At 47.3% G+C, this 22,872-nt stretch overlaps 1 protein-coding gene across 1 annotated transcript; it reads right to left on the reverse strand.

Annotated features, from left to right (window-relative positions):
• Positions 1 to 16,680, reverse strand: LOC142584286 (galactosylgalactosylxylosylprotein 3-beta-glucuronosyltransferase S-like). Its single transcript, XM_075694425.1, has 6 exons — positions 16,600 to 16,680; positions 16,125 to 16,211; positions 14,714 to 14,934; positions 11,423 to 11,626; positions 1,207 to 1,497; positions 1 to 258 (listed from the first exon to the last, which is right to left on the reverse strand). The coding sequence occupies exons 1-6, from the start codon at positions 16,613 to 16,615 to the stop codon at positions 115 to 117; spliced, it is 963 nt and encodes a 320-aa protein (XP_075550540.1). The 5' UTR covers positions 16,616 to 16,680; the 3' UTR covers positions 1 to 114.
• Positions 16,681 to 22,872: the final 6,192 nt, after the last annotated feature.

Here is a 22,872-nt window from a genome sequence, read left to right on the forward strand (position 1 = left end):
TTTTTATTTTTATTTTGCAGGCATGTTGGCGACATGCTCAACATTCCTTGGCCCCGTTTTTTGTGAACACACGTCAGCAACTCACACTTTACCAAGGAACGAGACGGCTCATTGTTATTTTTCCGCATTATATGTTTCTTCTGCTCGGATGTTCTTGAATAACAGCGGTATATTGTTCGGCAGCGTAATGTTAAGGGAACGTAATAAATTTGTATCGGGAAATTTTGCTTGGATCATCTTCGTGCGCCACACCAGCACCTGCATAAAGTGATAAATATGAGCAGATTTCGAGAGACACCATCGAACACATAAACATATTTTATTGCGACTTAGCTTTGAACGTCTTCGCGGAGTGCACAGCGTTTAACTTGTCTGAATGCATTGTTGTACCGTTCTCCTCTACGTCTTCACATATTGAAGTCTACGTCTTCCCACATTGATAAGTTGTCTTATAACTTAACGATACTCCTGTAATTTCTCACATTATTGTTTGGCACAGTCCTTGTGAGCCTTTATCAGCTCTAGTAGTCCATGTAGTGCCGAACATTAGCAAAAAAATTCCGCCTAGTTAATCACATTTTAAGTAACGCCAGAACACCCAGGCCAGCGTACTTCCATTTTTTTCACCTCACCACATCGATACTAACGTATATGTGCACATTTATGAGAAAGAAGTTTGCATGGAATCCCGCATGTCAAAAAAAAAAAAAAAATAAGGACGTATTCTTCCGACGCTGAAATTATATACCGTGACCACAACTGGCTCTCACTGCTGAATACAGCAGCTTCTTGGCTTCTTTTTTATGCACACAGCCTCACCCTCATCCTCTACATTAATCCTTGCTCTTGCCTTCGAAACATGTGCACGCAAACCACTAGTCTCAGAGTCTCTGTGGAGCGCAAAGACTCGCAAAGATTACCGAACATAAAAGTTGGGCGGTCACGCTGTGGGTAGCGTGTGTGCCTGAAGTACGCGCAGCCACAAGAACTTCTGTTCAAATCTCAGCCCCTTTTTTCTTCTTTCTTTTCTTTTTTCTAGGTTAGCGCGCGACCTGCCCTAAGGTTCCCGCCAGACGCAACTTCCCAGAGAGCCGGTTTAGGTTCTCTGCCAGAAACTAATTCCTATAGCACTGGTGTGTGTGTGTTATGCTTTTATGGAGCCGCTGTGAGCGCGAAGAACCCTCCCAGTTTCGCTTATACAAATACCTCGGTGCATTTGCTGGCCAGCGGCTCCAAGTCGTCGACGGTGACGCCGAGGCTCTCGAGGAACACAGTCGCGACTTGGTCCAAGTCGAAGCTCATGTTGGGGCTGGCGCTGGACAGGACAAGCCGCATGTTGACGGCGAACCCGGCCAAGTCCATGGCGAAGCGACGTTCCGGCTCGCTCGGTTCGTGGAAGCCCACAACGCGGCCGTCGGGCGACACCAAGGGAGAACTGACGTTGTACGCCCCCGTCAGTGCCACGGGGAACACGCCGACCCGCTGAACCTGAGCGATCTGCGTACGAAAAAGCGGCCCGGACGGGCACAGCGATGACGTGTCACAGCCAAGCAGCATGGGGCAGTGCACGACGGCTTTTGTGCGGTGGCAGTGGCAAAGTGTGGCGTCGCGCACGGTCGATATCGAAGAGGCGCAAGGGCATTACAATGGCATTGCACAAAGTGAAGCCAGCGCAAGTGGAGCCGGCGTAGAGTACAGGAATGTGCGTCTGGTGTAGCGGATAATGCAGGAGAATTGAGCTCGGTTATAGCGAGGCGTTCAACTGCGCACGCAAAATTTTTTCGCATATATTTAGCGCAGAAAGTTGCAGTTAAAGGTATTGTGGCCATTACCCGAGGGCACAACTTTCCAACGGTCGCAAAATTTAACATGCAATTGAAAGGTTTGCAGCGCTCTTTGTGAAATGCGTTACGCTCAGTACGTTCGACGCCTCCTATAAAACGCCACGCACGCGCTGCTGAGGAAGAACCCTGCCGCACACGTGACAAGCCTTCCCGAACTCACTGGGCCGGAAGCAGAGCGATTTACGGGCTTCTGCTACAAACTGCTTTATACGAGTACTGCATGTATGCAAAGAAAGGGGCACACTGCAGGCTAAGAGAATAGGCATTTTCTTTCGATGGGCAATATATTAATGCTCTCTTGTGTCATTGTGTTCTTTCTTTTTTTTTTCTCTAGTTGGTGTCCTCGTAAGTACATCGCTATAAGCGACAGAAAGGGATTGCGTTGCGCTCGCGTTACACGCAAGGCACTCTAAATAATGCGCGAAGGGCGATGCTTTGGCGCGATGCAACATGTGACGTGACTGCTATTGAAAGAAAGAATCAGGGCCCTTGGCAGCTACTGCGACCATTTCACAACGCTGGCGGCATGGTAGCACTTCAATTGTCCACGAGGTGACGCCGACGGAAATCCAACGGCTTTTTGTGAGCGCCCGGTGATAAGATTAGTCAGGGCATTAGTAGACGTTTGCGGCCGGTTCCGCTCAAGTCTTTGCATTCAGACAGCTGCTCGTTAGGAACACTATAATGCGTCCGTGCTGGCGACACGTAAATACCGGTAAATCGATTATTGAAAGTATTGAGTGAATGTGTTGATTGATCGATATATGATATAATTGCTAGCATCGATCGACGCCAAATATAAAGTAGGCTATGGTTAGCTGTTTGTATACATAAATCATTCTACTGCGTCACTACCTCCTTCGAGGGCTACTAAAGCCTTCAGAGCAGTTCTTCGCTCCGATGCGTTAAAGCTTCTTCATTTATCGAGAATACCTTTTATCATAAAAGGCGAGTGGGTGGGAGAAGGGGGTGGAACTCATTAAATCCGTTCAGTGATTTTCTCAAAACCCGTCTGCGTGACTCGCACCAAGGACTTCTTATTAGGGGGTCTTCTAGGTCTTCTCACGAGTGTACGCATGCGCAACAAGGCAAATTAGCAGGACATACACGTAGGATCCTTCGTTTCCGGGTATACGAAGGACCCCACGTATACGATAATGAAACGACAGTGGTGTATTGTTAAAACGCAAACTAATAATACCAGCATGCAATGCGGCGTGAATGAAAACGCCCTAATCCGTGCTCGTTACCTTCGATGCATCTATGTCACATTAAAGGCTCACGTCGAGAAATATCCGCACTTGGCGCTCGCGATTAACAAGGCGAAAGCGAGAATTTCCCGAAGCGAGCACATGTCGCAACTTCTACGGGAAGCCGCAGATTTATCTCGGTGCCTTCAGCATGGTGGACGTTTGTTCAGCGTCAAACTGACGGCTAGCTCCTCCACCTATGCAGGGCACCCTTATTGGGGTTGTCAATGAATACACATATGCAGAATTGTATCAATCGTGCACACTGCAAGATATCTGACTGTATAGTATGAACCCTGTGATTGTTTGCCTTTCACATTTCCTTGCTCCGTCCACCCACAAATAGCGGCAAAACAGAACTTCATGGTGTTACGTTTCGCCTACGACGCGCGGTTTAGCCGGCGCGATTGCAACAAAGCGGCAGACATTTTGGCCCGTTCGGCGTCGCCGCTACGCTCCCCGCCAGGCGTTTCCAGGCGTTTCCAGGCGTTTCCAGGCGTTTCCAGGCATGTTCCGTTGCCACGTGTCTTCATGTGCGTGTGTGAGTGTATGTGCCATTGTGCCCAAACCAGGCGATGCGACAGCAGGGGTCACCCTCTCCTTCCAGTCATTGTGCCCGAACCAGGCGATGCGACAGCAGGGGTTACCCTCTCCTTCCAGTCTTTGTGCCCGACCGGCGGCGCTACGACAGTGTGGGTCACCATTAGCCCATTGTACAATCACGTGCTCGTCTATTGAGGGGTTCCTTCTTGCCCTCAACTGCGAGAGTATAAAAACAGCTGCCCCCGGACGCCAAGAGGAGGGCTCCGATTTCTTCTGTTGAGTAAAGTGCTCTCCCGTCTCTCTACTTCGGTCAACCTGACCGCCAACTCTTTGCAATGTTAAAATAAACAAGTTGTTTTGTTGTTACCAGTCGACTCATGCTTTGCCGGGACCTTCGGATGCTTCCAGTTGTACCCCAGGCCGCAAGGCCAACGCTACCCTTGGGGCTTGCGACCCAGGTACAACCACGGGCGTCAGCGCCGAGTTCCCAACCGATCGCACCAGCGGTGCGACCACAACAACTCGCGCCATCGGTGCGATCCAAATAACTGTCTGCCAGCGGTGAGATCGCGACAACGGAGGCCAGCAGCGAAGAGATGCAGTTGACTGTATGCTGAGCAGCTCAACGACGATCCGGGAGCAGTGCAACGAGCCCTGTGTGATGACTGGTTGCCTGCAGCGGAACGACTGCGCTGGACTCTTGGCTGCGAGGTTTGGTGAGTGCGGGACTTTCTTCTTCTGAGCTTTGCCAGGCTTTTGTTAGTGTTAGAAACAGAGCTGGTAATTGTGGTTGTCGTTGCTGCCGGGTTAGTTTGCGGCAAGACAATAGTAAGCAGTAGAGAAAGCAGCATTCAGAGCAGCCATGGATTTGAAGTCGTTGCGCAAACCGAAATTGCTGGAGCTTGCAAGAGAGTTGGGTCTGAATGTCTCGGACAAACTCAGAAAACCAGAACTGCTAAGGGCTATTCTTGAGTTAGAAGCTGAGGATGACGAGCTGTCGGAATGCCTTGAGACCATTGAGGAAAGGGAGACTGCAAAAAGACAGGAGCGCGAACTTAAAGAACAAAAAGAGAAAGAAAAAGAAGAGCGCGACCGTCAACACGCTTTGGAAATGAAGCGTCTCGAGATAGAGATAGAACGCGCTCGTAATGGAAGTCAGGCACACGGTGCAGGAGAACCCGTATTGTTCAAAATGACTGACCTGATGCGGCCGTTTAAGCTTGGAGAGGACATTGGTTTGTTCCTGGTTAACTTTGAGCGAACGTGCGAGAAGCAGGGGTTCTCTCGGGAAACGTGGCCACAGCGCTTGCTCACTTTGTTACCCGGCGAGGCGGCCGACGTAGTCGCTCGCTTGGATAGAGAGGAGGCAGAGGATTTCGACACAGTGAAATCGAGTCTTCTAAAAAAGTACCGGCTGTCTGCGGAGGCGTTCCGTCGGAAGTTTCGGGAAAATGAGAAAGGCAAAAGTGAGTCATATACAGAGTTTGCGTATAGGCTTATGTCAAACATGCAGGAGTGGCTCAAAGAAGAGAAAGCGTTTGGTGACCACGATAAAGTTCTGCAGTGCTTCGGGCTAGAACAGTTTTATAGTCGGTTACCGGAGAACGTGCGATACTGGGTCTTGGATAGGCCAGACGTTTGTACGGTGGCTAAAGCCGCTGAGCTAGCCGAGGAGTTTGTGACGCGTCGAGCTCGCGGAGCTAAGGACGGTCAAAAGGGTGAATTTGGCTCGAAGTTTGAGAGGCCGAAATTCACGCCCATGAGATTAAAGGGGGACACGCGTAGTGAGGATGCGAGTGAAAGCAGTCCGACCAAACGTAAAGAGACGGCGGCAGCCAAAGGCAGAAAGCGGTTCGAGATGAGGCGAGCGCGCGTTTGTTATACGTGTCAGAAGCCGGGTCACTTTTCGGCGCAGTGTCCGGAAACAACACCAAAAGTTGTGTTTTTTTCAATATGCAGCACTGACGAGAACATGAAGCTTCTCGAGCCTTACATGCGAGACCTCCTCGCGAACGGGAAAGAGTGCCGAGTGCTTCGCGATTCCGCAGCTACAATGGATGTAGTTCACCCGTCTTATGTAGAACCCCATATGTTCACGGGCGAGTGCGCATGGATCAAGCAAGCCGTGGAAGCTCATAGCGTGTGTCTGCCAGTAGCAAAGGTGCTTATTGAAGGACCTTTCGGAGCGCTTGAGACGGAGGCGGCAGTGTCATCTATGCTGCCCCCCCAGTACCCGTACCTATTTTCAAACAGGTCCGATCACCTCCTGCGCGAGAAGGGGCTTTTGTTTGGTGAGGCTAGCGTTCAGGCCTTAACCAGATCGAAGGTTCGGGAGCTCGCTGCAAAGGCGGTAGTTGCGGGGCCGATGTTATCAAACAACGAAAAAGGGTCAGAGGCGCAGCAAGCCGATATTCAGAGCACGCCCGAACTGAATAAAATTGAGCCTGTAGCGTTGAAGGCGCCAGATACTGGAGAGGAAACGCCCGACACGGGAAAGTTAGAAGAGCTATCTACTGATTTGCTCATCGCGCCTACGTCAGACGGACTTGATAGGTTGCTAAAAGTCAGCCGGTCGGCCTTGATAGCCGAGCAAAAGAAGGATGGTAGCCTAGAAAACATACGCTGCAATGTCAAGGAAGGTATCGCCAGGAAAAATGCGCGTTTTGTGGAAAGAGGTGGAGTCCTGTACCGGAAGTATCTAGACCGCAGAGGAGTGGAGTTCGATCAGCTGATCGTGCCTCAATGCTATCGTCAGGATCTGTTGCGCTTGACGCATGGGGGTTCGTGGTCCGGACACCTAGGAGTTAAGAAAACTAAGGACCGTCTCTTGCAAGAGTACTATTGGCCAGGGTGTTTTCGGGACGCAGACCACTTCGTGAGGTCATGTGACACCTGTCAGCGGGTGGGCAAACCAGGGGACAAATCGAGGGCGCCGTTGAAATTGGTACCTATCATTACGGAGCCTTTTAGACGGCTCGTTATTGATACAGTGGGACCTCTGCCGGTAACAGCCACGGGGTACAGACACATTTTGACTGTGATCTGCCCAGCGACAAAGTTCCCTGAAGCAGTGCCGCTTAAAGAACTCAGCTCAGTTGAGATAGTCAATGCACTACTGTCCATATTTGCGCGAGTTGGTTTTCCTGCAGAAATCCAATCAGATCAGGGCACAGTGTTTACTAGCGCTTTGACGACAACTTTTCTCGAAAGGTGTGGGGTAAAGCTGCTACACAGCTCAGTGTACCACCCACAGTCGAATTCCGTTGAGAAGCTCCACTCCGTCATGAAGCGCGTGTTGAGAGCCTTGTGTTTTGAACATCAAACTGACTGTGAGCTGTGTCTGCCTGGGGTGATGTTTGCATTAAGGACCGCGCCGCATGCAGCTACGGGGTTTTCGCCAGCTGAACTGGTGTACGGTCGCTCGCTTCGGTCTCCGCTTCGCATGCTTCGAGAATCATGGGAAGGTAGGGGCGACGACCCAGTCGTGGTGGAGTACGTGCTTAAGCTCCTCGAACGCTTAAGAAGGGCACAGGAGTTGTCAGGTGAAGCAATGGCAAAGGCCCAGCAGAGGGCCAAGGTTTATTATGATCGGACAGCCAGGGCCCGTCGTTTTGAGGTGGGCGATGAGGTCATGATATTGCGCACATCGCTAAACAACAAACTAGACGTGCAGTGGGAGGGCCCAGCACGAATTGTTCAGAAACTGTCGGACGTTAACTACGTGGTAAGTCTGCCAGGAAAGCGGAAAGCACAGCAAGTTTACCACTGTAATCTGCTCAAACCTTATAGACAAAGGGAAGCAGTGGTGTGCATGATGGTAAACGTTCCTGAAGAGCTTCCGGTCGAGCTTCCGGGACTAGGCTCAGTGACGAACAGGGAAGACACCGGTCAAGTCATTAGTGACCTTATCAGTAAAGCACCGCTGTCGCCTGAGCAGAAAACCGAACTACACCAGCTCTTACAAGAGTTTCAAGGTCTGTTCTCTGAGAGGCCTGGTAGGACTTCTGTACTTACTCATGATATAGAACTTACCTCCCCAGAGCCAGTACGATCCAAGGCGTATCGGGTGTCACCCCGCCAGAGCGATATTATGGAGGCTGAGGTAAAGAAAATGCTACAGCTCGGTGTTATTGAGGCAGGTGAGAGTGATTATACCTCCCCTTTGATTTTAGTTGAGGTACCGGGCAAGGAACCTCGTCCTTGCGTCGACTACCGCAGGCTTAATTCCATCACTAAGGATCAAATTTATCCGATCCCTAACATCGAGGAGCGCCTTGAGAAAGTTAGTAGCGCTCAGTTTATTTCTACCCTAGATCTTGTCAGGGGTTATTGGCAGGTTCCACTTACAGAAGAGGCTAGTAGGTATGCGGCGTTCATTTCACCAATGGGAACATTCCGTCCTAAAGTGTTGAGTTTTGGTTTGAAGAACGCGCCATACTGTTTTTCAAGCCTCATGGATAAAGTGTTGCGGGGACAGCAAGAATTCGCTTTACCGTATCTAGACGACGTAGCGATATTCTCCGCATCCTGGTCTGAGCATATGGCACACTTGCGGGCAGTGCTAACCCGCCTGCGCGAAGCGGGCTTGACAGTCAAGGCTCCTAAGTGCCAGTTAGCACAGGCCGAGGTTGTCTACCTCGGTCACGTGATTGGTCAGGGTCGTCGCCGCCCCTCTGAAATAAAAGTGGGCGCTGTGCGAGACTTTCCGCAACCGCGCACGAAGACCGATATTCGGTCGTTCTTAGGTGTCGCCGGCTACTATCAGAGGTACATCCCCAGCTACTCTGATATCGCGGCTCCCCTGACGGATGCTCTAAGAAAGTCAGAGCCTCAAACAGTCGTCTGGGACGAGACAAAGGAAAGAGCTTTTAGCGCCCTAAAGAGTGCCCTAACAAGCCAGCCTGTGCTACGATCGCCAGACTATACAAAAGGGTTCGTTGTTCAGTGCGATGCTAGTGAGCGAGGCATGGGCGTTGTACTGTGCCAACGGGAAAAGGGAGAAGTAGAACACCCCGTCCTGTATGCTAGTCGTAAGCTGACCAGTCGTGAGCAGGCGTATAGCGCCACCGAGAAAGAGTGTGCATGTCTCGTGTGGGCCGTTCAGAAATTGTCATGCTATCTAGCCGGCTCGAGGTTTATCATTGAGACGGATCACTGCCCTCTCCAATGGCTGCAGACCATCTCTCCCAAAAATGGCCGCCTCCTGCGCTGGAGCCTCGCTTTGCAACAATATTCCTTTGAGGTGCGTTACAAAAAGGGGAGTCTCAACGGTAACGCCGATGGCTTAAGTCGAAGCCCCTAACGTAGGAATCAGCCTCAAAATTGTTTGTTACTGATGTTTTTCTTCCTGAGGCAGGATTGTTTAACATATTGCTTTTGTTTAGTGTTTCAAAGTGATGATATGCTTTCTAGTGCAATTTTCCAATTTGTGGACGCGTTCTGAGTGATGCTAGACTACTGTAAGGAACTAGGCAGTGGTATAAAAAGGGGAAAGAGCCTGGCAGGGCTTAGTGAGGGTTGTGCCGTGCTTGCTGACTGAGCGGTTGAGTTTCAGCGTAGTTCTAACGCTTGCCGGGAACGAGAACAAGAATGTGAACTCTCCCGAAGTCACTTTGCAGTGTCCTGTGCGAACCTGAACGAGAGAACGAGGCCTTCTCTGTGCGCTGCGCTCAAGAAACGTCGAGGGACGCCCGACTTCTGTTATGAGCATCATCGAGCGACATCCCTCCGGACAGCGGATGCAGTCCCCTGTCCATCGGGATCTCCTTCCCCCGGCGGGGCGGTCTGTTACGTTTCGCCTACGACGCGCGGTTTAGCCGGCGCGATTGCAACAAAGCGGCAGACATTTTGGCCCGTTCGGCGTCGCCGCTACGCTCCCCGCCAGGCGTTTCCAGGCGTTTCCAGGCGTTTCCAGGCGTTTCCAGGCATGTTCCGATGCCACGTGTCTTCATGTGCGTGTGTGAGTGTATGTGCCATTGTGCCCGACCGGCGGCAATGCGACAGCAGGGGGTCACCTTCTCCTCCCAGTCATTGTGCCCGACCAGAGGCGCTACGAGAGCCGAGGTTACCTCCTCCTTCCAGTCATTGTGCCCGACCGGCGGCGCTACGACAGTGTGCGTCACCTTAGCCCATTGTACAATCACGTGCTCGTCTATTGAGGGGTTCCTTCTTGCCCTCAACTGCGAGAGTATAAAAACAGCTGCCCCCGGACGCCAAAAGGAGGGCTCCGATTTCTTCTGTTGAGAAAAGTGCTCTCCCGTCTCTCTACTTCGGTCAACCTGACCGCCAACTCTTTGCAATGTTAAAATAAACAAGTTGTTTTGTTGTTACCAGTCGACTCATGCTTTGCCGGGACCTTCGGATGCTTCCAGTTGTACCCCAGGCCGCCAGGCCAACGCTACCCTTGGGGCTTGCGACCCAGGTACAACCACGGGCGTCAGCGCCGAGTTCCCAACAAATCGTACCAGCGGGTGCGACCACAACAACTCGCGCCATCGGTGCGATTCAAATAATGGCTAATGCACAAAAATGAGCAACTCTTTTACACTCTATAACAGTGCCAAGCTACCGATCGGCTGTGCTTCCTCTTTGACAGCTCCTGCTAAGAGATGAACGCCGCCTGTTGATAAAGAATTGCTGAATTAAAAACAAGGTTTATTAATGTGTATTGTTAACCACTGCTAACGTATGGGGTCAGTTTTCACTCGTGGCGAAGCGAAATTATTATTTAAATCCAGGAAGTTGAGTGCGAGGGCAGACAACACATTATTAGTGACTGAGGGTGAGGAATGGTGCGGGGATTATTATGCACTGAGGGTGGCTAATATTGTAACCTTTACAAGGTGAGGGTCCGGTGAGGAGCAGTCTCGCGGTTTAAGAATGAGGCAAAAAACGAAATATGAATGGATACGCTCTGCTCTGCTCGTTACACTAATAATGGAAATAAGACCAGCAGGTTAAGTGGCTCTCTCAAGGCGTCCCCTATTATGAATAACGTTTCAGAAAAAAAAAGAAAGAAGTTGAAAGCAATGAAATCTACGTCAACTGTCGTTAACTAGTATTTCACATATGGTTATTTCAAATTTGCATTCAGCCGCGGATGTGGCGCGTGTGAAAGAAATACATAATTAGAAATGCTGCAAGGTGTGCAATATCTGCTGGTCAAATTCATTTGGTACGGACGAGCTTAGTAGTCGATTCCCTCAGTGAGGAGGTATTCTTACAAAGAGTAGAAGCACTCGAAATACTAGGTATGCGCGACTTTTTCACAATGTCCTGGAAGAACTGTACCGTTCACCGAATTTACGTTTGAAAGGAACTGAGGGCACGTTATATGGCTGCTGAATCCGTATTTGATATAGGCTAAATAAAATTTTCAAACCACTCGTTACCTGCCTGTTTAGAGGCATTATGCAAAACGTTTACAACGTTCAACGTTTTCCCTCTGTCCTGAGTCAAACGTGACAGCAATTTTATACGTCGAAGTAATGAGGGTTCACGTGAAGCGTGGAAGTTTGAGCTCTGTAGGCAACTATGTGAGTTTTCAAAAGAATTGCCGGATGCTCATTTTCCCGTTTTTATACCATATGGAAGGCGTAGAGTGTGGTTCCCTGGTCTTCTCGGCGTAGCAACCAAGGTATTTCCTTGTTTATATTTGATTAAAACGGAAAGTATGACGTGAGTGATATGCACGATCAAATGATGTGCGTGTGTCTGGCTTGTTTGCTAAGAACATTTGTAGCACCATCATACTAGTGCACCCCAACGAGCGCCACCTATATGTACCTGAGCGAACAGGCGGTGGTCGTAGGAGTTGTCCTCTTTGGCGAAGTACAGCACAGAGGGCAGCACGGCGTTGTCTCGCAGCCACTCTATCGCCCTCATGCGACGGGCAACGAACATGCCGTGCTTGATTCGCCGAAATTTCGAGGGAGTCCGACTGGCCAGGTGAACACCGGCCAGCCCCGAACGGCGCAATATGTCCCTCACCTGCGGTGCGCAAATATTTAGTCATAATCATCAGCCCAATTGATTTTATTTACTACCGGAAATGCTTGTTTTTGTTTTTTCTTTATGATTAATCGTTTTAGTTTGAAGTTGTATTAATTTGCGATTTTTACTGATAGTACGAGGAGTAGACAAGATCAGACAAATGCAAAATACGTATATGCATTGTCCTATGCGGGAAAGCCTCGACTTCTCAAATGAGATCAGAGGAACCAGAGTCCAAAAAAGTGCGCACTCATTCTGACGGTGCACACCGAAATAACTGACATCAGAGTTTGGCATCAATAGCTATTACAGTTTGCTTCCTTTCGTTGTATTTTGTTTACTGATTCGTGCTGTTCTCGTGTCGTCTGATTCGGCATCCTGTTGACTTGCCACGAAGAGGCAGCGAGGGAAAATAGGCTTTAATTTGTCCCTATCAACGATTCAGTCTCACCCATTACCTTGTCAGCATGTTAGCAGCGGGACAAGCCAACACTTTCGAGCATGCAAAATGTTTGCTTTATAGACAACCATATATCACGCGAATTTTGCTTTTCTTGATCTGGGAAGTGCGTGAAGCCCTGGCGGCCAGCATCAACTATGCCTCCTATTGGACTGTTCTATCTTCGAGACACAACAATGTGGCGAATGTGGCGAATATGGTCAAATTAGCCCAAGAGTAAAAGTTCTGGCTTCGGTTCATACGCTGTACAACGTTGCTCGAGGAAGAGTTCCGGCTGCAATGTTCAACAACCTGTCGAAAAGATGCTGATCAAGTTGATCGACTTCCTATATGTTCCCGCAAGGAAGGTTTTACCAGATTCGGTAGAAGGGCATCTCCCAGAGTTACACAGTTAATTCTGTGCAATGTCAACGTGTCATTGTTTCGGTGGATTTGCAACAAAGGTGCCAGCCGTTTAGCAGTTGAAATGAATTCTCGTGGCTTAAGGAACTGACTCGTGTGCGCATGCGCTGGCCAACCTTACGCGCACAGCGACGACAGGTGCATTGCTCATCGTGCAGTAGTGCAAGTCATTTTGTAAACAAACTAATCGACGGGTTCCAGCTCGTGCATCTTGATCGCCGGATTTATCTTGACCGCGACCAAGCCTATAATTTATTCATTGGTCAAGCCCAAGACGCGGCCCAACTTTTTACTGAATACCAGCGACGTCTCCGTACGGCAGAAAATTAGCACGCACACATACGTCCGTGATGGCATAAAGGAGCTCTTCTACCAAGACGCCTGCGCAATTACGAAACAAGCCTTTAACACCACAGCATACTGCCAATCAACGCCTTCCTTGCATAGGCAGATTTTGCGCTCTTGAACGTTGCCTCAAAAGTGGCAACATTGGAGAGTAGTGGCAGACGCAATCATTGCGCGTGGATACGGTATAGAAAACTTCGTCACCATTTGGCAGAATAAACTGAATGACCTTACAATTGTTATCCATGGCTACGTCAGTAAGCGAGTTGACTTACAAGGCCGCTGTAACTATTTCGGTATCCTGCGCGCGCGTATGCTTCAGCGTCCAGCACCTCCGGTCCAATTTCAAACTTGCAAGGTCTCAGCTATTGGTAATCGTCTGCTCCATGCAATGGTGTATTACTGCGAACAAACACAAGACTTTCTCAAAACTGCAAGCACAAGTGACATACATCAGTAAGCTTTCTGGGGACCGAGGGGTGGATCGATGAATGGGTCAATTTTTAGCCGTCCCCTTTCAATCGAGACGATGATCAGAGATCTCACCAAGCTCGTTTTTTATGCAGTCCCGCCTGTGTCTATTTTTGGCTCTTAAAATCTGTGTTCGTGCTGGTGAACCACAGAAACTTTATGTATTGTGTTGGCCCAAAACACAATGTTCTTCTCATCCTCTGTTCCCATACTTTTTAAGCCCAGCAGCTCCAGCCGTCCTTTACTAAGTCTTTTAACCAACTCGACCCCTCCCCTTTCCCCAGATTCGTTCATCTTGCCCCCTACTGCCATTAAGGCAGAAGGCGTCTTACTGTTTTAGCTACACCCTCGTTTACCGCTGGATGGCTACCGTGAAATTCTCACAAATCATCTTCAGTTGTCAGGGCGCTGTTTGCACATGATGTAGGCACATATTGTCCTGATACGTGAATTATCTCTCAGTAACTCCGCCTTCTCAGACATCAGTTTCGCTCCGAACAATAGAGGACTGTTCGTCGAACCATCCTAAACCATATATATATATATATATATATATATATATATATATATATATAGTCATATCATGAGAAGTCAACAGACACTGACACCAAGGACAACATAGGGGAAATTACCTAATTGTGTTTAATAAATGGAATGAAGAAATGATAAATTAACGGAAATTAAAGTGGATGAAAAAACAACCTGCCGCAGGTGGGAACCGAACCCACAACCTTCGCATTTCGCGTGCGATGCTCTACCAATTGAGCTACCGCGGCGCTGTTTCCCCATCCACTTTCTTGAGTATTTATGTGTACTAGTAGAACCCTGGGAGTGTTAGCCAGCGAGCCCCTCGGTTAACCCCCTTTCTTCTCGTTCATATATATATATATATATATATATATATATATATATATATATATATATATATATATATATATATATATATATATATATATATATATTCAAGAGAAAACCTTTACGGCCCGACGCCCCAGACCAAGCGGACTGCTTCCTGAACGTCGCTCCTCGCGCTCCGGCGCCAGGCTTTATATATATATGTATATATATATATATATATATATATATATATATATATATATATATATATATATATATATATATATATATATATATATATATATATATAGCACGGCGGCCGCATTTCAATGGGGGCGAGATGCGGAAACACCCGTGTGCTTAGATTTAGGTGCACGTTAAAGAACCCCAGGTGGTCAAAATTTCCGGAGTCCTCCACTACGGCGTGCCTCATAATCAGAAAGTGGTTTTGGCACGTAAAACCCCAAATATTATATATATATATATATATATATAACGCGGCGGAGAGGAACTAACAGCACATGGCGACCTTTCGGTCATCTGACTGCAACTCCTGCAAGGATGCTCACCAACGTGGACGGCCGTTCGCCCTCCTCGACGACGACCCAGAAGATGCGAACCTCTGCCAGCATGAGCGTCTGTGACAGCCTTACCAACACGGGGGCCTGGTTGGCGCGCCGGTACGTCGGCGTCACCACGTAGACCGTCGGGCCTCGGGCGAAAATGCGCGCACCGACGACTTCGAGGGCTCCCATGGTGCACCACAGCGATGGCAAGCGTACCGAAGGCACTGCACGCCAGAGCACCATTCGAGTGACGACGGAAAGAGTGCTGCACAATGCCTCATAGTGATCAGTGCGAAAACATAGGGGATCTACGAGAAAATCACGGTAGGAGCGCAGTCCGTTAGGTCAACGTTTATTCGGAAAATCGCTGTAAGATACGACAGCCTTGATGCAAATCAACAAAATTCCTTAAGGTCAAGTGAACAAAATCATGAGCCGTGAATAACAGCTATTTCTTATCTTGATAGCAATACCAACGCACGGCAGATGCAGATGCCTGGTGTTCGATTATGTCGAACAGGTTCAATTATTTTACACAAGCACTGACGACGATGACTCACGTTTACAGACGTGCTGTGAAGGGGCACCACGCCACAACACTGGCGACAATGACTTGCAAAGGAAGAATCCGTTGCATTTTATAGAGAATTAGCATGTTATTCCGATAGCAGCTGTATCGACACTCCGGACGAAATTCAGCCGTCGGCGTCGCCGTGGTGTCCCGTATAAAGTCTAAGTGCGATAAAATCGTGGCCGCAAGCCGCATGGTGTGGGTGAGAGAAAGCGTGCGAGGATGAGCTGACAAGGACGGCGCCTTGATGCGCGGCGTCTTCTTGCGCGTGCGAGTGGGGGGTAGGGAGGTGGGTAGATAGCAGGTTAGCGTACGTCTCCTCTTCAAATCCGGCCGCGGCTGCGCATGGTGTGACTGACCGCGACCGCCCGCGCCTTGTCTTGGAAGTAATCTGCGGTCGCTACAAAGGCTAGGAGAGAGAGTTCGTGTGCGCTGTGTTCTCGCGAGCTTACTTCACGTCAAAGCAAGAGGCCTCGCGAAGAGAAATTCGCTCGACGCTGCTGCCGCTCCTCATGACGTCAGCGTCGTGAGCGCGAGCAGCCGGAGTCATCGAATGAGGTGTGCTCATATTTGCCTGTGCGGAAGTGACACCATGCTTTCCTACTGAATTAGTACGCTAATGTTCAATGCGGTTTATACGGCCGGTAAAACAACCAACCTTTCTTCCTGTAGTTGCGTAATAATTTGCTGTCACTGTGAATGTTTCGCCTTTTGGGCGAAACTGCGATTTTTTTCGGTGATAGGAATATTGCTTCAGCGACCTATCTGCCCAACAATTCTCTACCGCTCGTATGGATGGCATTTTTCAGATAAAACTACATGCAAGGAAATGGGTCTGCTTACCGTAGAACAGCAGTAGGAAAAGGCCGGTTCCTGTGCCCACACCGATCCTGAGCGACGTTCTACGCCACAGGCGCGAGCACACGTAGCCTGCAAGTGCAGATTTGGTTGCGCAGTAGGGTAGAAAGATGGGCGAGTTGGAAATGATGCATACTTATTCACTGCATGCAACTAATCGATGATGGTGACGCGAAGAGAAGTTTAGTTTGCCGAGAGTATACCACAGAAGTTTCACAAACATCGAGAGAGCGAACACAATGTCGAGAACGGTGGACGCGAAACGTTGTCGAAACATTATTCTTTCGTACTTTTTTGTGCACATGCTTGGAAACAAGACTATAGCAATAACCTTGTGTCATGCAGATGTTACGGTTACCGTTACCATGCTGCAGCTGCACTTTCGTTCTCGGGTTTTCATTAGAGACGCAAGAAAAGTCATTGACGGAACTCACTGTCACTTGCTGCCTGCTTTACTCACCGCAACGCACCCGCATCGTGAAGTCAATCGCGGTCACGTATAAAAAGAAAGAACACTGGCAAAGTCAGTGGACCCCAATTCTTCTTCTTCTTCTTCTTCTTCTTCCTTCATTTTGGCACGTACCCACGAGGTGGGGATTGGCCATGATCCTCAGTGGAAACATAATATGAACTTCCTGCTTCCGGTTAATTTATTGATCTGTACTATTCACATTTAATTATTAGTAAAAATAAATTATTTTCTGTTTCCGTTTCTTGAATAGAGGTCATTACGAATGTGACGAAGATGCTATATAATGAAAGCAACGCGACTGAGCGTTAATAATGAGGAAAATGTGCTTAACATGAGAGTCTCCCAGTCGCAATGACGTACTCATGTACCATCTGACACACTTCCTTTCGGACTCGGCCAATGGTATTTTGCCCCAAAAGGTAAAATGTTAACCACCGAGAGAAGAAGGCCCATACCTGATAGGAGCTGCTCTATGCAGGTCTTGCCTCCGAAATTATATTTTTGGCAAAATAGGAGGAAACCACAATAAATGAGCGTTGGTTGGTCTTCTTCTTCTTCTTCTTCTTCTTCTTCCTATCACGTATGTGGCTCCTGCCCACTATGGTCGATTGGCCAAGGTATGGATGCATTATTCCAATTTTAATTAATAAAGTTCCGAACGTAGAAATATCTGTTGAAATACAATCAATAAAGTCAGGAACAATTAGTAACAGTTAACTTAAAAGTACACAAAAAGTAAAAAGATGGAATTTAGCCGGGCATTCGGTTGGATTCTGTAAGAACGTTTTGGACAGCGGAGCAAGCGTCCCTGTGGCTGAATCCCGAAGTGGAGGCTCGAACGAAAGAATAACAGGTTCTGTTGAAGTCCAGGCGAAGTCATGGAAAAGGTATTTGCAATATTCTCTCTCTTGCTGCAGAAAAGCGGCAACAGCCATTGCGTTTCTAAGGCGACAACACAAAAGCAAGCGATGGATTGTCTCTTCCTCATTACAAAATGAGCAGAAAGGGGAGGGAACCAAACCCGACTCATGCAAGTAGAAATTCAGGCAGGGAATGCGGCAACGTAATTTTGTGAGACGGACCTCAAGCATCTTGGTGTTACAGGATTCACTACGCTAGGAAAATGTCAGGTGCTCAGAATCTGGAGAAGTAGTCAGAACTGGGTTTGATAAGGCTTTCACAATTGACCATATCCAAAATCTAGCAACCGCGATAATATGATGTCACTGGTATAACAGGAAGGACCGGGCCGATAAGGCGTGTCTTGTTTGTGTGCTTGTTTCCTATACCATGGCGCGTACCCACTACGGGGCATTGGCCAAGAAGCCGGCGTTAAACGAAAAACGGTAACTGGAAAACGTGTGTTTTGGAAAGGAGAGCAAGCTAGAAGGTAATATGTTTTAATCATTTTGATTGAAATTTTCTCAAATAATAAATCAATAAATTAACAGGAATATGGACTTCGTAAGATAATAAATAACAAATCAGCAAATCAACTAGGTATTCTCCTTGTGTCACCAAGGAACTCGCATACGATCCAACTCGATCCTGCATAGGTTCCTGTGGCGAAAATTCAATTTTATTGCCGCAAAGGAGAGAATCTTTTCAGTGTTTATAGCAATGCCTAATTTTCGAGATCGAATTTCGAAGTATTTTCTCTACGAGAAAATACTTCGAAATTCCATCCCGGTGACAGCTGTCCGGTGACACCCTGGCGGGACAATAAGCTCTCGTCCAGCAAAAACGTCGAGGAGCCATGGCCAGTGCAGTCCTGGAATGAGGACGCCATCCACTCGACCTCAAGAACAACGACCTCGATGGTCCAAATAAATCTCTCTCTCTCTCTCTCTCTCTCTCTCTCTCTCTCTCTCTCTCTCTCTGCGAGTTCTTGTACTTCTTCAGCTTGTTCTTACCCAGTAAATGCACGACTCATTCCCACTATAGTGGCTCCGCCAAAAATAGCGTATCATTTCAAAGCAGAATCCACAGTCAACTTTTAGGACTAATGAAAGGTGACGTGGAAAGGCTAGAAAAGGAATAACAGTAAAAATTGGTACTTCCGCATTTAAAAGCAGTTCGGGCGTTGGGCATTATGACTAGAGTAGTACACGCTCTCTGTAGTCTACAAATATGGAAAGTTTCACAAGGATACCGACTGCTTATCCGCCACACAGTGGATCCACTATGACGGTATCCCCGAGCCGAGGCTCCACAAGAAAGGAAAGCAATCTGTCGAGTCTACACTGATACTGTGAAAAGGAAACTCCGAAATTTTCTTTTTTTTTTTTTTGCAACATTGAAGCGGTGACGAGATAGAAAAAAAAATGTTGAATTTACGCGTCCTCATTACAAAAAGTTGTAGTTTCACCGATATTACAAAGCATAGGCATAACAGTGGGCCCAATATTATCTGCAGTACATACTGCACCGTCTCGCATGGCATGCATTCATATAGATGCAAATGTATAGCCTAGTTAGTGGCACATATCCACTCGGGGGGATTGACCAAGAACCTAGAAAGTTCCATGCGCAAACTAAGAAATAGGCAATGTAAGAAATATGCAGCACAGGAAATCAGAAATCAAAATATAGAATAGGTAGGTTGGAATCTAAACAAGTGGATTGGAAATAATTATTTTAGGAAGATTAGTAAACAAATTAATAACATAAAACAAATGTTAAGGCTAAATTTCGTCGAAATGAAAGAAAACGGTACTTAATGTGAAGTTGCAACCTCGTTGAAAATGCCGGAGCGTAGCGCAAACGTTTCCTTTGCTGTGCCCAAGAGGCGATCCACCTAAGATGGTAAACTTGAAACAGTTAAATTTAGTCTAAAGAGACGGAGCGGTGTTTGAAGGTTTGCGTGTTTAATGTAATAATTAGTCCACAAAACTTTTTTAATGTCCTACGATTTCATGTTCCCTACTAAATTTTAAGTTTGAAGTATTTAAGTAAATTTATGTTTTACGTCCCAGAACCACGATCTGATTATGAGGCGTGCAGTAGTGGGGGACTCCAGAAATTTGTACCACCTCAGGTTCTTTAACGTGCAGCTAAATCTAAGTGCACGGGTGTTTTCGCATTACGCCCCCATCGAAATGCAGCTGCCGTGGCCGAGATTCGATCCCGCGACTGCGTGCGTTGAGCAGCCCAACACCATAGCCACTAAGCAGCTGCGGCGGGTCATCTTCCCTATTAAAACAAACAAACAAACAAATTGGCGAAGATGCCAGACAAGCCTTCTGCTAATAACGTTTTTAATATGGTATGCGACAGCCTAGTCTATTAATAGCTACATCGAGTCCTCTTCTGTGCCATAGATTTTTTTTGGTTAAATCGGTGGTTAAATCGGGGAAAATTGCTACAAACGGGACAACCTTCGAAAATACGCGCAAGCAACCTTCTTTTGAGAACAGGAGGACAACTTTGCACAGCGATTTCACTGGTCTGCCTCGCATACGTTTGCGTAGATGGCGCTCCCGCGTAGAGCTCCAAGTAGTGATCCCCCTTTCGTGTGACGTGCCTCCACCTATCTATCTAGGCAATCGCTACGGTGAGGGGGGACCCTGATCGTATTGTTGGTGAATTGAGGGGGCCACTTTTTATTCCGCAGCATGTTATTCGCGCAGAGTTTTGCTAGTCAGTGGATAAGGAGCGGGGAGTGGGACGCACAGCAACAACGTAAGAACTCGTAATTTATTCATTTATCTGCAGCCGCCAAAGCGGCACCTACCTAAGGCCCCCACCCCCTCTTCTTAGGCCATGCAACGGGTCACTTCGCTCCCCTTGGCAAGAGCCCCCCTTGTCAGGCCTGGTGGAGAAGTGCAGGCCAAAAGAACAAGCACGATGGAAGTCAAACAAGAATAAAAAAAATAGTGCAGCAATATTAAAAAGAAGTTCCCCACAATGCGACTCGAAGACGAGCCCACAGTCATGAATCCAACGGTTTTCCGCAGCGCTGTGTAAGCATCGCTTTTTTTCCCCTCTTTATTGCATAGAATTATGAGTAATGTCATACGAAAAAATTGCATTACCTTTAGATACTCACGAAAAACAAGTGTACACATGCTATGTAGTCCAACGAACGTTCTTTTTTTCATGGCATTTATTACACTAACGTGTAACCTAATGAAACACTCAGCACTTCTGCACCGTCGTTAAATGGCAGGCACGATGAAAGTCACACACAGAAGACACACTGTTAATACGTCACGTGGAAATGCTGGTTCCACTTTAAAAGGGTGGTAAGGATAAGTACCTCATGAAAATGGGGTGCCAGTGCGGTCAAATATCAAGTTCATCACAAACATGTTTTAGGTGCGCAGTCACTTGGATGAAAGCCACCTTTGTAGGTAAAATTAGTTCGGCGTTATAGATCCATCAGTCGTGTTTTCCACAAACTGTGCATTCTTATGAGGAAAAAAAGAACATGCCAAAAGGTATATCGTTATCAGAGGTCATCAACAGATATCGCGCTGTGTGAGGTTGGATTTCAAAGTCTTTGTTGTTTCTTCAAATTTTCGCGTTTATGCTTGTGGGGGTTCACGCAAGAGGTTTACTCGGCGATTCGTTTCCTAGAAATCCGGTTTCCCACTGAATACTTGTACTCCGTGTCGCGAAAAACTTTATACAAAGATTTATTGTCCACGTTATTTCCGCGTCCATTTTGCCGATCACTACACATTGAATGGCCACGACACTATGTACTAAAGCGAGTTCGTAATATGCATAAAAACATTCTGTAATAAACGTCACAGCGAAACCTCACCGGTAAAGATATGTCAACAGAGAAAGGGAATCTTTGTGCCTTCTCTTAAATGTCGTCTTTGTGATGTTCCAGGGGATAATTAAACATTGTTTTACTAGCTGCAAAGACGCCATCGAACCAGACGGAAAGGTTCGCTATTACACGCGTTCTGCATGGGCTGCTCTTACCCGTTAATATAGTGTTATGGCTATAGGGAAAGGCCCCTTCACTTTTGTCCGTTCCAACTCTCGATGTTCCTTCTCATTATTATTATTATTATTATTATTATTATTATTATTATTATTATTATTATTATTATTATTATTATTATTATTATTATTATTATTATTATTATTATTATTATTATTATTATTATTATTATTATTATTATTATTATACGTTGAAGTGAGTATCGTGTATATATTTCCTATCTTTGGTGTGGTATACTACTTGCTTCAAACTCTTGTTGTATGAAACTGTCTGTTCACTGAGCATTGTGTGTATCGAAAAGGGGTCTGATACTCTGCATTGCATTCGTGCCTTTTCATCAGCCTCCTAGTCAATACAAATGTATTTTTATTTTTCTGTCATCGTCTGAACGAACAATGAAACAATCCTCCTGGGAGAGAAACTGGAAATTAATTTTTTCGCTACAAATCCCTGGCAAAAAAAACAAAGAAACTCTCGTATTACATCGACAGACACCGGCGGCGGCGGACATCAAAACGACTAGGAGACTGAAGTGCGAAAGCTTGGGCGAATTCGTTCGACTGCGTGATGCAGCTGCACATAGCGATAAAATGATTTCGTCCTGTCTTCACCTCCGTGTCCAAGTTTTCTTTTTTTTCGTGATATGGCCCGTCTACGTAACAGTTCAGTGATAGTACATACGGCAACGCCACTTCGCGATGGAGACCACAAGCCTCCCGGTTTTGTGGAATTCATGAAAGCTCCCTTCGCCGGGCATATTTCGTTCTTCGACAGAGGCAGGCTTGTTTCAGTTTGTGCTTACTGACCAGACGGCCGTGCTAAGCAGCTTCGGTGGCGTCACTTCCTGTTGCCGGGCTAACGGGTTCGCGCTTGACTGTGGTGCAAAAAAGACGCGAAACGACAGGAACGAACGAGAAGGGGGTTAACCGAGAGGCCCGATATTTATTAGTCGCATCATAAGAAGCCAACAAACACTCACACCAAGGACAACATAGGGGAAATTACTTGTGCTTAATAAATGAAATAAAGAAACGATAAATTAATGAAAATTAAAGTGGATGAAAAAACAACTTGCCGCCGGTGGGAACCGAACCCACAACCTTCGCATTTCGCGTGCGATGCTCTACCAATTGAGCTACCACGGCGCCATTTCCCCATCCAGTTTCTTGGGTATTTGTGTGTCCTAGTAGAACCCTAGTAGAACCCTTTCTTCTCGTTTATTACATAACGAGGGCCTCGAATCCGGCCACATTGATGCCTTGAGGTAGCTTATGTGGGTTTATTGACTAGTTGCCTTTACCCAA

This window comes from Dermacentor variabilis, chromosome 6, assembly GCF_050947875.1.
Source record: "Dermacentor variabilis isolate Ectoservices chromosome 6, ASM5094787v1, whole genome shotgun sequence".
NCBI lineage: Eukaryota > Metazoa > Arthropoda > Arachnida > Ixodida > Ixodidae > Dermacentor > Dermacentor variabilis.

Excerpts from the sequence above, each read along its gene's own strand:
- LOC142584286 (XM_075694425.1), bottom strand. Across the intron at positions 1,498-11,422 it reads ACCACCGCCTGTTCGCTCAG|ATCGCTCAGGTTCAGCGGGT; the intron begins GTACATATAGGT and ends TTTCGTACGCAG. Across the intron at positions 259-1,206 it reads TGGCCAGCAAATGCACCGAG|GTGCTGGTGTGGCGCACGAA; the intron begins GTATTTGTATAA and ends CACTTTATGCAG.